General features: G+C 42.4%; 1 protein-coding gene across 5 annotated transcripts in view; it reads right to left on the reverse strand.

Annotated features, from left to right (window-relative positions):
• Window positions 1-15,355, reverse strand: part of LOC109899937 (adenosine kinase) — a 291,951-nt gene that overhangs the window by 274,453 nt on the left and 2,143 nt on the right. For all 5 annotated transcript variants that reach the window (XM_020495596.2, XM_020495594.2, XM_031835383.1 and 2 more), the window contains 2 exons: window positions 15,262-15,336; window positions 15,101-15,154 (listed from right to left, as the gene is read on the reverse strand). In XM_020495596.2, coding sequence (XP_020351185.1) covers window positions 15,101-15,154; window positions 15,262-15,336 — 129 coding nt within the window. The remainder of the gene's footprint in view (window positions 1-15,100; window positions 15,155-15,261; window positions 15,337-15,355) is intronic.

A 15,355-nucleotide genomic window follows, 5' to 3' on the forward strand; every position in this document is an offset into this window, starting at 1 on the left:
TGAGCCTGACATGTCTCCCAATCGCTGAAAAACATCCCCACTGCATGCTGCCACCACGCTTCACCGTAGGGATGGTGCCAAGTTTCCTCCAGACGTGACGTCACGCTTGGCATTCAGGGCAAAGAGTTTAATCTTGGTTTCATCAGACCAGAGAATCTTGTTTCTCATGGTCAGAGTCCTTTAGTTGCCTTTTGGCAAACTCCAAGCGGCTGTTATGTGCCTTGTACTGAGTGGCTTCCGTCTGGCCACTACCATAACGGCCTGATTGGTCGAGTGCTGTAGAGATGGTTGTCCTTCTGGAAGGTTCTCCCATCTCCACAGAGGAACTCTGGAGCTCTGTCAGAGTCACATCCCTGCCCAAGGCCCTCCTCCCCCGATTGCTCAGGTTTGGACAGGCAGCCAACTCTAGGTAGTCTTGGTGGTGCCAAACCTCCTCCATTTAAGAATGGAGTCCACGGCGGTTCTTGGGGACCTTCAATGCTGCAGGCATTTTTTGTTAACCTTCCCTAGACCTGTGTCTCGACACAATCCTGTCTCAGAGCTCTATGGACATTTCCTTTGACCTTATGGCTTGGTTTTTGCTGACATGCACTGTCAACTGTGGGACCTTATATAGACAGGTTTCTGCCTTTCCAAATCATGTCCCATCAATTGAATTTACCACAGGTGGATTCCAATCAAGTTGGAGAAACAACAATGATCAATGGAAACAGGATGCACTCATTTCCAGTCTCATTGCAAAGGGTCTGAATACTTATGCACATAAATAGTACACATTTAATATAAATATACAAAAATAAAATACCTGTTTGTTTCATTTTGGGGTGTAGATTGAGGGGGAAAATGTATTTAATCCTTTTCAGAATAAAGCTTTAACATAAAATGTGGAAAAAGGGGTTTGAGTACTTTGACTGCGCTGTATCACTCCAGTATCCCTGCACATTGTAAATATGGTACTGAACCTGTATATGCTTACTTAGTGTTCATATTTGTTTTTTCTATTATTAAAATTTGATGATTGCATTGTTGGTTTTGATTGAAATGCCTTTCTTGCACTCTACTTGTGTATGTAACATTGAAACAAAACGACAAAGAGGGGTGAAAGTTTATTCTCATATTATTTTCCATAAGTATTGTGTTGCAAATGTCACTTTTTATAGTGCACTACTTTTGACCAGAGCACTTAGTGAATAGGGTGCCCTTTGGGAAGCAGCCATAGAGATGAGGGACTCAAGTTTAACCATGGACTTTGCGCCATTGACTACCATTTTAAAAAGTAGTCAACTGGGTGGAGATTCCTACTGGTTGGAATAGATCAGCCAATGACCAGAGCATGCTCTTCTTCAAATTAGGTGCTACACTTTGTAAATGGCTTTTAAAATTGTAACATATATATATGACACCGAGGCCAAAATAAATGACTAGATTTGGGTCAGAACTCCAGCACGTCAGGTAGCGGTAAATCACCAATATTAGCTTCTTTCAAACAAGAAAATTGACATTAAAAATGTTGATAACCTCAATGGCGCTGCACATTCTGTCACACATGCCATAATGGCACAGATACAAAGATGAGCCCTCTTTCCATCTCTGTGGACGCGGGCCAGGTATCTCATCCCAGGGTTCTAACAAAATTCAGCCCATGCAGGCCACGGGCCATTAGCTAGCATTAATAGGACTGGTGTGGTCCTTGAAATAAACCAACACTTGAGGATATTTGGTCATGGAGGATCAGTTTATATTCTCTCTGAAACAGGTCACTGCCGCTACCCCACCACTGGTTTAGTCTGCCTTATGGAGGGGTCGTAGCGGTCACACACACATGTAAATACATTTGTGCATGTATTTACACTGAACAAATGCAACAAGTGTTGGTCCCATGTTTAAATGAGCTGAAATAAAAGATCCCAGGAATGTTCCAGACACCCTTATAGCTTATTTCTCTCAAATTGTGCACACATTTGTTTACATCCCTGTTAGTGAGCATTTCTCCTTTCCCAAGATAATCCATCCACCTGACAGGTGTGGTGGAACATTACACAGGTGCATCTTGTGCTGGGGACAATAAAAGACAACTCAAATGTGCAGTTGTCACAACACCACAGATGTCGCAAGTTGAGGGAACATGCAATAGGCATGCTGACTGCAGGAATGTCCATCAGAGCTGTTGCCAGAGAATTTAAATATATTTCTCTACCATAAGCCGCCTCCAATGTAATTTCAGAGAATTTGGCAGTACGTCCAGCCGGCTAACAACCACAGACCACGTGTCTGGTGTCATGTGGGCAAGCAGTTTGCTGATGTCAACGTTGTAAACAGAGTGCAGGCATAAGCGGCGGACAGCGAACACAATTGCATTTAAACATCGATGGCAATTTTAATGCACAGAGAAAGTGACAATATCCTGAGGCCCATTTTTTGGGGAGGGGGACATCCATTTCCAGTCATGTGACATCCCTAGATTAGGATCCTATTTATTTATTTTAATCCACTGATTCCATTATATAAACACGGTAAAATCTTTTAAAATTGTTGAATTTATATACACACTTTTGATCAGTGATTAAATATAATACACTAAGTTGACTGTGCCTTTAAACAGCTTGGAAAATTTCAGAAAATGTCATGACTTTAGAAGCTTCTGATAAGCTAATTTACATAATTTGAGTCAATTGGAGATGTACCTGTGGATGTATTTCAAGGCCTACCTTCAAACGCAATGCCTCCTTGCTTGACATCATGGGAAAATCAAAAGAAATCAGCAAAGACCTCAGAAAATAATGTAGACCTCCACAAATCTGGTTCATCCTTGGCAGCAATTTCCAAACGCCTGAAGGTACCACGTTCATCTGTACAAACAATAGTACACAGGGATAAACACCATGGGACGACTCCTCTGTCAAACCACTCACGTAGGAGATGCGGTCTGTCTCCTAGAGATGAACGTGCTTTGGTGCGAAGTGTAAAATCAATCCCAGAACAGCAGCAAAGGACCTTGTGAAGATGCTGGAGGAAACCGGTACAAAAGTATCTATATCCACAGTAAAATGAGTTATAGCGACAATCTGATAGGCCACTCAGCAAGGAAGAAGCTTCTGCTCCAAAACCACCATAAAAAAGCCAGACTATGGTTTGCAACTGCACATGGGGACAAAGATTGTACTTTTTGGAGAAATGTCCTCTGGTCTGATGAAACAAAAATAGAACTGTTTGGCCATAATGACCACCGTTATGTTTGGAGGAAAAAGGGAGGCCTGCAAGCCAAAGAACATCATCCCAACCGCGAAGCACGGAGGTGGCAGCATCATGTTGTGGGGGTGCTTTGCTGTAGGAGGGACTGGTGCACTTCACAAAATGCCAAGGTCATGGGCCTATGCCCACCCATGGCTGCGCCCATGCCCAGTAATGTGAAATCCATAGATTAGGGCCTAATTTATTTCAATTGACTGATTAACTTATATGAACTAGAACTCGGCAAAGTCTTAAATTGAAATGATACTTGACAAAAAAAACAAAGTGTACAAATAAACTAACTCGTATATGTAAAGTTTGGACATCTTAGTGACAAGTAGGTTATTGTTACTAAAGCGTAATGTCAGGTGAACAATAGCAGAGGTGGCCAACCTCAGTCCACTGATCCCTGATCTACTGGGTGAGCAGACTTCTGTACCAGCCCAGCAATAGCACACTTGATTATCAACTAATTAGGTTTGCAACAGGAGGGACTGGTGCACTTCAAAATGGATGGCGTCATGAGGGAAGAAAATTGTGGATATATTGAAGCAACATCAAGACATCAGTCAGGAAGTTAAAGCTTGGTCGCAATTGGACAATGACCCCAAGCATACTTCCACAGTTGTGGCAAAATGGCTTAAGGACAACAAAGTCAAGGTATTGGAATGGCCATCAAAGCCCTGACCTCAATCCTATAGAAATTGTTGGCAGAACTGAAAGTGTGTGCGAGCAAGGAGGCCTACAAACCTGACTCAGTTACGCCAGCTCTGTCAGGAGAAATGGGCCAAAATTCACCCAACTTATTGTGGGAAGCTTGTGGAAGGCTTCCCGAATCATTTGATCCATGTTTAAATTGTGTAAGGCAATGCAACCAAATACTAACTAAGTGTATGTAAACTTCTGACCCACTGGGTATGTGATGAAAGAAATAAAAGCTTAAATAAAATCACTATTAGTCTGACATTTTGCATTCTTAAAATAAAGTGGTGATCCTAACTGACCTAAGACAGGGAATTTTTACTAGGATTATAATGTCAGGAATTGTGAAAAACTGAGTTTATGTAAACTTCAAGTGTGTGTGTGTGTGTGTATATATATATATATACACACAGTGCCTTGCGAAAGTATTCGGCCCCCTTGAACTTTGCGACCTTTTGCCACATTTCAGGCTTCAAACATAAAGATATAAAACTGTATTTTTTTGTGAAGAATCAACAAGTGGGACACAATCATGAAGTGGAACGACATTTATTGGATATTTCAAACCTTTTTAACAAATCAAAAACTGAAAAATTGGGCGTGCAAAATTATTCAGCCCCTTTACTTTCAGTGCAGCAAACTCTCTCCAGAAGTTCAGTGAGGATCTCTGAATGATGCAATGGTGACCTAAATGACTAATGATGATAAATACAATCCACCTGTGTGTAATCAAGTCTCCGTATAAATGCACCTGCACTGTGATAGTCTCAGAGTTCCGTTAAAAGCGCAGAGAGCATCATGAAGAACAAGGAACACACCAGGCAGGTCCGAGATACTGTTGTGAAGAAGTTTAAAGCCGGATTTGGATACAAAAATATTTCCCAAGCTTTAAACATCCCAAGGAGCACTGTGCAAGCGATAATATTGAAATGGAAGGAGTATCAGACCACTGCAAATCTACCAAGACCTGGCCGTCCCTCTAAACTTTCAGCTCATACAAGGAGAAGACTGATCAGAGATGCAGCCAAGAGGCCCATGATCACTCTGGATGAACTGCAGAGATCTACAGCTGAGGTGGGAGACTCTGTCCATAGGACAACAATCAGTCGTATATTGCACAAATCTGGCCTTTATGGAAGAGTGGCAAGAATAAAGCCATTTCTTAAAGATATCCATAAAAAGTGTTGTTTAAAGTTTGCCACAAGCCACCTGGGAGACACACCAAACATTTGGAAGAAGGTGCTCTGGTCAGATGAAACCAAAATTGAACTTTTTGGCAACAATGCAAAACGTTATGTTTGGCGTAAAAGCAACACAGCTCATCACCCTGAACACACCATCCCCACTGTCAAACATGGTGGTGGCAGCATCATGGTTTGGGCCTGCTTTTCTTCAGCAGGGACAGGGAAGATGGTTAAAATTGATGGGAAGATGGATGGAGCCAAATACAGGACCATTCTGGAAGAAAACCTGATGGAGTCTGCAAAAGACCTGAGACTGGGACAGAGATTTGTCTTCCAACAAGACAATGATCCAAAACATAAAGCAAAATCTACAATGGAATGGTTCAAAAATAAACATATCCAGGTGTTAGAATGGCCAAGTCAAAGTCCAGACCTGAATCCAATCGAGAATCTGTGGAAAGAACTGAAAACTGCTGTTCAAAAATGCTCTCCATCCAACCTCACTGAGCTCGAGCTGTTTTGCAAGGAGGAATGGGAAAAAATGTCAGTCTCTCGATGTGCAAAACTGATAGACATACCCCAAGCGACTTACAGCTGTAATCGCAGCAAAAGGTGGCGCTACAAAGTATTAACTTAAGGGGGCTGAATAATTTAGCACGCCCAATTTTTCAGTTTTTGATTTGTTAAAAAAGTTTGAAATATCCAATAAATGTCGTTCCACTTCATGATTGTGTCCCACTTGTTGTTGATTCTTCACAAAAAAATACAGTTTTATATCTTTATGTTTGAAGCCTGAAATGTGGCAAAAGGTAGCAAAGTTCAAGGGGGCCGAATACTTTCGCAAGGCACTGTATATATAACATTTAATTATTTTGTGAGTGTATGTGCATGTTTCTATAAGAGCAAGAGAGACAGGCTTCTGCTCCGTCTGTAGTCTCCAGGGAGGATTGAGATTTGAAGCAGTCTGAATACAAAGCCTTTGAGACCTCTCGTTCTCTCATCTCAGAGGTTGCTACCAGCATCCTGCTGATGGGGATTCATAATGCGCTGAGCGGGTGTCATATATATAAATAAAATAAATTGCAGCTCTCCTGCTGGGGCAACCAGTGTGAACTTTAAAACACAGGGAGTGCTTTGCACCACTCAGGTCTCCTAACAGCACTGTTATACGCGTGTGAGGATGTGATCTCTAGCCAATGCCACCCTATTCCCTACATAGTGCACTACCTTGGACCAGAGTCCTCGTCCAAAGTAATGCACTATAAAAAGGGACTAGGGTTCCATTTGGGACACAATTATAAAGCTTCAAAGAGGGAGGGGGATTCAAAGAAAACAGCTGTGAAAGAAATAGCTGTGAGGGAGAGCATGCTCTCAACTGCTCTCTGAACATGCTGTACATGTGCAATTGAGACACCCACATCGTAATTATAAAACACCAGAACGCCCACATGCATAGAAATGTGGGTATATTTATTCCACCCATAATCAGTTCAGTGGTGTTTCGTTGGTGGTTCTAGCGCCAGCTGCTGGCAAAGACTGCCAATAACTGGGGGATATTACTATTAAAGGAGAAGGACATTTAATTGACTGCATCAGCCATCATGAGACAGCATCATGCTTAAAATACAGAGGAGACTAGACATAAGGAATAATAACCAATGTGATTACTGACTGATGTTAACCAATGACAATGCCACAATCTAGAAATATTTTTAAATACCTGGGGTGGCCCAGGTTTTATAACCACTAAAACCTGGGCCGCTAAACTAGTGGTTAGAGCATTGGGCCAGTAACCGAAAGATTGCTAGATTGAATCCCCGAGCTGACAAGGTAAAAATCTGTTCCTAGGCCATCATTGTAAATAAGAATGTTATCCGACTTGCCTAGTTAAATTAAAATAAGTAGAATTAATGTAGGTGTTTTGATCAATTCTGACAGCCTCCTAAACTCAACTGAATATGTCAGTTGAGAGCTTTGCCTTTCTGGGGGGGGAAATAGTGTGATTTAATATACGTCAATTAATCATTGCAAGGCTGAGAAACATGGCAGTTGAGGTGTGCTGTTTTGTCTGGTGTCAATGATGGATGTGGGTCTATGACCTTCGAACTCTACGTCCTGCTCCCTGACTCAGTATGACCCGAATGGGTTTCTGTAGATGCCTTGAGTACTGTACTACAATACATATAGATACAGCACTCTGTAAAACAGACTGACTGGGGCTGTAGTGTGTGAGATTTAGTGGTCTATCTACACACTCAGCCAAGCATGAGTGCATCCACTGAAGTGGCACGATGGATAGCACATGCAGCCTGACACGCACGCTTGCATGCACACAGACATGCAACGCGCCGCCAGACACACAGCCGTTCACTCCTTCCCTGCCTGACACACCAGGATGGATCCGTTGGGGGTTTCCAACACTCACGATTCCCTCGTTAGAAAGAGGAGAGAGGGAGGGATAGAAACAGAGATTGAAGGAGGGGGAATAGAAAGAGCAATAGACAAAGAGGGAGGGACAGAGGGAGGAATGAATACAAATAGGGGATTCAAGTGTGTTTACAGAGCCAAATGTATCACACATACACAGAGCCAGGAGCCATAATGTTTAGCTTGTACTCAGAGACGAGAGGAGGCAGGAAGAACCTTTGTTCTTTTCTTCACAGTAAGCAGATGGAACTGCACCACACCAGCAGGTGAGTGTGTGTCTGTTTACGTGTTTCTGTGTGTGTACACAGGGGGCGGTGTGTGTGACAGACGAAAGGAGAGGCACCTCCACTGATCTCCTGTGTCGTGTGCGATGATCCTCAACCCTGCCTGATCCCCCACCCCTCTCCCCCACTGCAGAGTCAGCCCGGTCACCATAGGGCTCTGGTCAGAAGTAGTGCACTGTCGGGACTAGGGTGCCGTTTGGGACGCAATGTCTCTCCTCCCAACCATCCATCCATCCATCTAGAATGCTAATAAGAGCCAGCTACTAAAACACACCGACACAGTCCCTTGCATAATTCATACAGCAGCAGCGGGTCACTCTGCATAATGAGCAGTTTACTCTGGTTCTGGATGCCATTGTGACACCGCTAATCTGCATTTAGCACAGAAGAGAAAATAAAACAGAACGAGGGATGAGCGGAGAGCTTATGAACTTAATTGCTGTGAGTAAACAACCTCTGAAAGTAGTCATGCCGTCAGCGCTAAGATGAGAAAGTAATCCATTAATGGACAGACGGAGGCAACATAAAATGAATGTGTGAACAGGTCCAGTTTAGGCAGGAAGCTGTTGAATGTTTCCCTGTGGGCCCTTACTGAAGATGAGATTACAAGGTTTCATTCAGTCATCTAACAGACTAATTGAATGTTCTAACCTATTTAACAGTGCCTATGCATTTTAGTCATAATAGTGAATGTGACTCCACAAAGCCCATTTAACATAAAAGAAAATAGCATATACTTTTCATGGTTATTGTAATCTTTTGCAGATGTGTTTTATAATGGTGTCATGTTAAATCAAGCTAAAGAACAAAAATATATATATTATTTTTAAATAAACTTGTCACCTGCAGGAGAAAGAGGACAGCCAAGATATTCTGTTTATCCTGCATGGTACTGTAATGTGACCATGAGGTTCCATTTCCAACCACATGGTGGCAGTGTCATACAGATAACATAACCAAAAAAACTATTGATACATTTCCTTATGCATGTAGTTACATTTAAAAATGTGTTTACTCAGATGATATTAAAAGTGCATGAATAGGCTACTAAATGTAACCAACGCTGTTCAATTCATTATATCAAGTAAAACAAAAAGTCAAGATGCAACTTTAGTACATACTGCCCCATTTTCAAAGCAAAATCTGACTTCATGATCACCAGCTTAAAAAGAGGACAATGTTAAGATGACAAGATAACTACTGAAACCACAGCACATCCTGTGCAAGTCTCACCAACCATCACCATGCCCTCAAAAATCACTTCTGAAACAGACTGTCTGGATGTATGCTTAGTACCGTCGAGTGAGCAGCATTCTTTGCAGCATCATTTGAAACCACATGCAATCATATGAACAGGCAATGAGCCTGAGGAGCAGTGGGAACCATTAGAAGAGAAGACTTCCATATATGGAAGACAGACTAATGTTAACAGGCCCTGGTTGCATCCGAAATGGCACCCTATATAGTGGGCCCTAGTCAAAAATAGTGCACTAGGTCAGGGACTAGTGAGCCATATCCTGAGTCTGGTGGTTAGTCAGTGAATGATGGATTATCTGTACCTTATTCATACACTACATTTACTGAGGGAGTTTCCACCCCCTTTCTTCAACTGTAAATCCTGTATTAGTCCAAGGTAATAACGAAGTAGGCCATTGTGATCGTACTAGACTGGAGGACAAGGCAGTCAGGGATCTTTTGTTGCAACATTGATATACCTTTGATGATTAAAACAGCTATAGCGTTGAAAGAGGTCAATGTAGCTGGATCATGTTTGGATTAATGAGCATTTTCACCTGCTGTCTTGACTGAACAGTATCAGAGCTTGTATTCATAAAGCGTCTCAGAGTAGAAGCTCAAATATGGAATCAGTTTTGACTTGGACAGGGAGGACCTATTTGAATACAGTTATCAGACTAATAGTGGTGAACCATTGGCCAGAAACGACAGAGAGAGGAGAGTTGATGGCATAGAAACACAATTACTAGAACAGATATTGCACTGTACTATTGCGGAAGTCTGAAGGGATATACCGGTTCTAGTAATTTTATTTCTATGGCCAGATATGACCGGAAGGGGAGTGATGACGGCGTACACAGTACCAGAGATGGTTAATCTATAAATGTTAACAGGATTATCTAGATAATTGAATTTAGACAGGACTGGAGTTGAGACCGCTCCGAGAGATATTTGTACCCCTAAAAAAAAATGGAAAAAGACTAACCAGTTTGGGTTTGTGAATTTGGAAGTGGCACACAAGGGTACGCTTTGATAAAAGGGCTTGGTGCCATATACTGCTAATCACCAAGCTCCAAGGTCCAGTTAGACAACTTGGCAGCATGTCAGACTTGTTTGGGTTGCTACAATCAGTGCAGACAAAGGGCTACCAAAAGTAGACCTAAAACTAGGCTAATCACCACAAGCTAAGTGTGGCAGTACAGTAAACTCTACAACCAAACATGCACTTCATTGGTTCATAATACTAATACTGTCCAATGACCTGCAGTACAACATGTTGGGCACTGTGTTTAAGGAAAAGCATGATCTGGATTTAAAAGGATTTATCAAAATGTCCCATTACTTTTTACTGTATGCCAGATGGCCCAGCACCATCCCAAGACAACTGCTTTCTATTGGTGTAATTCTCATTTCTGGAAAGGCTTTAAATGGAACAAGCAAGGAGTTCGGCAGAGCCAAGTACAAGCTAGCGAGATCCTATTGGCACGTTCTATCATGCATTTGCATATTTCCGTTAGGAAACGCCTACTCTGAAGTGCGCGTGTGCAATAACTCAATTCGCACACCTAAACTTTTGAAAACGTTGGCAAAGTCAATAAAAACATAACTAATATCTGTTCGGAGCTAAGTTTTGGGAACAGAAAACTGTATTGAGATCAAATGTTAAAAAAAATCGATGAGAATTTGCAAAATGATGGCCAAATCCATCTCGTTCCATCTTCTCCCACTATGTTTCTGTGGAAACGCCAAGCGGATGCTTCGCATTTATACAGTCGGTGAAATATCTGTCTCATTGTTCCATCTGTGGGGGGGGCAGGACAGAGTTAAGGAAACCCTGACTTTACTGATATCGATCATTACAATAAGCAGCCTATATTAAAGAAATATGAAATTTGAAATTACATTTTTGTTTGCTAATATGGGTGATTGTTAACAGGACAATTGATGGCTACAACCATCAAACTAGATCTAGAGTCGGCTTCCAATTTCGCAACAAAGCCTCCTTCAATCATGCTGCCAAACATACCCTCATAAAACTGACTATCCTAACGATCCTCGACGATGTCATTTACAAAATAGCGCCCAACACTCCTCAGCAAACTGGATGTAGTCTATCACAGTGCTGTCCGTTTTATCACCAAAGCCCCTTATACTATCCACCACTGTGACCTGTATGCTCTCATTGGCTGGTCCTTAATACATAGCCATCGCCAAACCCACTGGCTCCAGGTCATCTAAAAGTCGTTGCTAGGTAAAGCCCCGCCTTATCACAGCTCACCATAGCAACACCCACCCGTAGCACATGCTCCAGCAGGTATATTGCACTGGTCATCCCCAAAGCCAACACTTTCTTTGGCCGCCTTCCCTTCCAGTTCTCTGATTCCCTTCCAGTTCTCAAAGACGGGAACAAATTGCAAAAAAATAAGTCAGAGCTCTCTCTAACTTTAAGCATCAGCTGTCAGAGCAGCTTACCAATCACTGCACACAGCCAATCTGTAAATAGCACACCCAACTACCTCATCCCCATATTATTACTAACCCTCTTGCACCCCAGTAGCTCTACTTGCGCATCACTCCAGTATCAATGCTAAATTGTAATTATTACACCTCTATTGCCTACATTTGCACACACTGTACATGGATTTTTCTATTGTGTTATTGACTGTACGTTTGTTTATCCCATGTGTAACACTTTTTTGTCGCACTGCTTTGCTTTACCTTGAACAGTTCGCAGTTGTAAATGAGAACTTGTTCTCAACTGGCCTACATGTTTAAATAAAATTAAAACTAGTATTAGTACTGTGTTGCGATAATGATAAATAAGTTTAAAACATTTATGTGCATCAATATGGACTTTGGTCCATATTGCCCAGCTCTAGTTTCCACAAGTAAATGAGTAGACTGTATGGCAGTTGAGTAAGCTATAGTGTAGGCAATAACCAAACAGGCACTGAAACTGAGGGATACTTCCCACTACTTAGCTTAGTTATATCAAGTAAATGTATATTATGAAGCATTTTATATCAGCAGTTGTCAAAGTGCTTTCCAGATACCCAGCCTAAAAATCAAAAAGAGCAAGCAATGAAGAGGCAGAAGCACAGTGGTTAGGAAAAACTACTTAGAAGGTAGGCACCTAGGAAGAAATCTAGAGAGGAACCAGGTGACGAGGGGTTATACACTATAGTCTACAAAAATAAGGTTCACTGAATAGGTTTCCTCTATACTGAACTATTCCAACAGAGCCGGTCCTGGTGATGTGGAAACGGCGACAAAGAATGTAGCCATTGTTGTTGAGGACAGAACTGCATAGTATCTGTGATGCCAAAGATAACACTATTCTCTTTGTGTCTGATGTTCTGCCTGCTGGGGAGACAATTACACTGCTGATAAGGCTGCTTTACAGTAGAAGCACCACACCTGGACTACTGGTCAGTGATCTGGCATGCAATAGCACAAATAGTAGATCTCTAAAGGGTCCATCTAAAATAAGACAAGCTTCAAACCGGTTTTACTTGGTAAACATTCACTTCATTATTCCACGGCACGCTTTTAGCCACATCCTTGTTTTCTTATGACGCAGAGAAAAAAAGTCCCCATCCAAAGCAATAGCCTAAAACTTTTTAGCATTTTTAGCATGAAGCTAAACATTTTTTTTTTAAACCTATTACAGTACTACTGTGGATGATTGGTTTCCCCCTTTAGAGATCTCTAGGGAGTACCCTGCCCTCCGCAGAAAGCACATCACATGGAAATTAAAGGAATTCAGTGGCCAAATTTTTTTACACAAACTTTATGGCTATAGGTACACTATGTATATATACAAAAGTATGTGGACATCCCTTCAAATTAGTGGATTCGGCTATTTCTGCCACACCCGTTGCTGACTGGTGTATAAAATCGAGCACAGGGGTATGCAATCTCCATAGAGAAACAATGGCAGTAGAATGGCCTAACTGAAGAGTGGCCTCACTCAGTGACTTTCAACGTACAGTAGCACCATCATAGGATGCCACCTTTCCAACAAGTCAGTACGTCAAATTTCTGGCCTGGTCAACTGTAAGTGCTGTTATTGTGAAGTGGAAACGTCTTGGAGCAACAACGGCTCAGCCGCGAAGTGGTAGGCCACACAAGCGCACAAAACGGGACCGCCAAGTGCTGAAATGCGTAAAAATCGTCTGTCCTTAGTTGCAACTCACTTCCAAATGCCTCTGGAAGCAACGTCAGCACAAGAACAGTTAGTCGGGAGCTTCATGAAATGAGTTTCCATGGCCGAGCAGCCGCACACAAGCCTCTTCCCATGCGCTATAACAGCCGTCGGCTGGAGTGGTATAAAACTCGCCGCCATTGTACTCTGGAGCAGCGGAAACGCCTTCTCTTCACTATCCGACAGCCGAATCTGGGTTTGGTGGAGGCCAGGAGAATGCTACCTGCCCCAATGAATAGTGACAACTGTAAAGATTGGTAGAGGAGGAATAATGATCTGGGGCTGTTTTTCATGGTTCAAGCTAGGCCCCTTCGTTCTAGTGAAAAGAAGTCAACGCTGCAGCATACAATGGCATTCTAGACAATTCTGTGCTTCCAACTTTGTGGTAACAGTTTTGGGAAGGCTCTTTCCTGTTTCAGCATGACAATGCCCTTGTGCACAAAGTCCATAAAGAAACGATTTGCCGAAATCGGTGTGGAAGAATTTGACTGGCCTGCACAGAGCCCTTACCTCAACCCCATCAAACATCTTTGGGATGAATTGGAATGCCGACTGCAAGCCAGGCCTAATCATTCAACCCCACTAATGGTCTTGTAGCTGAATGGAAGCATGTACCTGCAGCAATGTCCCAACATCTAGTGGAACACCTTCCCAGAGGAATGGAGGCTTGGTCCCCCCCAACTCCATATTAAAGCCCATGATTTTGGAAGGAGGCATTCGACGATCAGGTGTCCACATACTTTTGTCCATACAACTTAGTGTAGGTAGCATAGCTGTATCAAAAACAGACCACAGGCTTGTCATCTGAACTGCTGCAAGAGGAGTGTATTCACTATGAACCAAACAGATAAAACAGGGAGGGACAAATTCTCGTTTTCGTTGCAAAACATTGTGCTATGGTGTGCACCAATGACTACGACCCAGGCAATGCAGCCTCTGAAGACCCTCCCACTCACCACACCCCATTTAGAATCCTATGGAGTTCTGACTTCAGAATGGAAAGACTACATAGCAGACCATCCCTAAAATCCAGCTCTACTTTGGGTGTCAACAGAAGACATCCGAGGCTCATATATCCTCCTAACACTATGGTATTTTAAGTGCTGCCTAACCCCAAGGCTGAGAGGTTATATTGTTGGTGAATTTGCACCTTTTATAATGTAGGGTAGAGAAGGGTTATTTTTGAGGGTGTGTAACTATCAGCTCCTCCAGCAGAATCTATATTTAGACTACACAGATGTTCACAGAGAAAATCATCCCTCCACAGTCAAATGTCAAAGTAACAACTGCTGTGAAGTGCATGCAATTCAATAGTGCACAGCCTACATTTCAACAATATTACATTATTCAAGTAATCTAATTCCTTATCGAAATCCATGAGCCATATATTTCTAATAGTCTACCATTTGGCAGCTTGAATGGTGAACTGTAGCAGAATATTGGAGCCAGTGTCGGGGTGCATTCTTGTGCCTAACGGCCACATCATCATGGAAGTTGCATGGGTGTACCATGGCCATGCTTGGGGACCTGCAGATCAAGTGCAGTTGCCCCGTTACAAAAGGCAGATTTATAGACACGCAGGATGTCCCGAATTGCACCCTATTCCGTATATAGTGCACTACTTTTGACCAGGCCTATAAAGTTGCATACTAAATAGGGAACAGAGTGACATTTGGGACACACACCCAGTCAGCTATTTTGAGTGCTGCTTATTATGCCAAGATGATTCTGGAGAAGTATGAATAAATGCTAGTTGATCAAATTTGAGTGTAAAAAGTCAGTTTTTAAGTGTGTGTTGAATTAAGTTGCCGTTTTAGCGGCCCGTTACTCACATGGCTTTGTGCTTGTCCTCCGCCAGTATCTGGTCATTGGGCTTCAGTCCATACCTATTGAGACGGAAGCAATATTAAAATAACAGTAGAATTTGATAGGATGCATGGTTAGCTTAGGATGCATGGTTAGCTTAGACTAAATGGTTATGTTCAAAACTCACTTGTCAAGGAAGTCCTTGTCCACAACAGCTGAGATGTCCAGCAGGGGGTTGCCCATCCCAAATAGAGCATTTTCACTGTGGAGAGAAAAGAGAG

This window comes from Oncorhynchus kisutch, linkage group LG11, assembly GCF_002021735.2.
Source record: "Oncorhynchus kisutch isolate 150728-3 linkage group LG11, Okis_V2, whole genome shotgun sequence".
Lineage (NCBI taxonomy): Eukaryota > Metazoa > Chordata > Actinopteri > Salmoniformes > Salmonidae > Oncorhynchus > Oncorhynchus kisutch.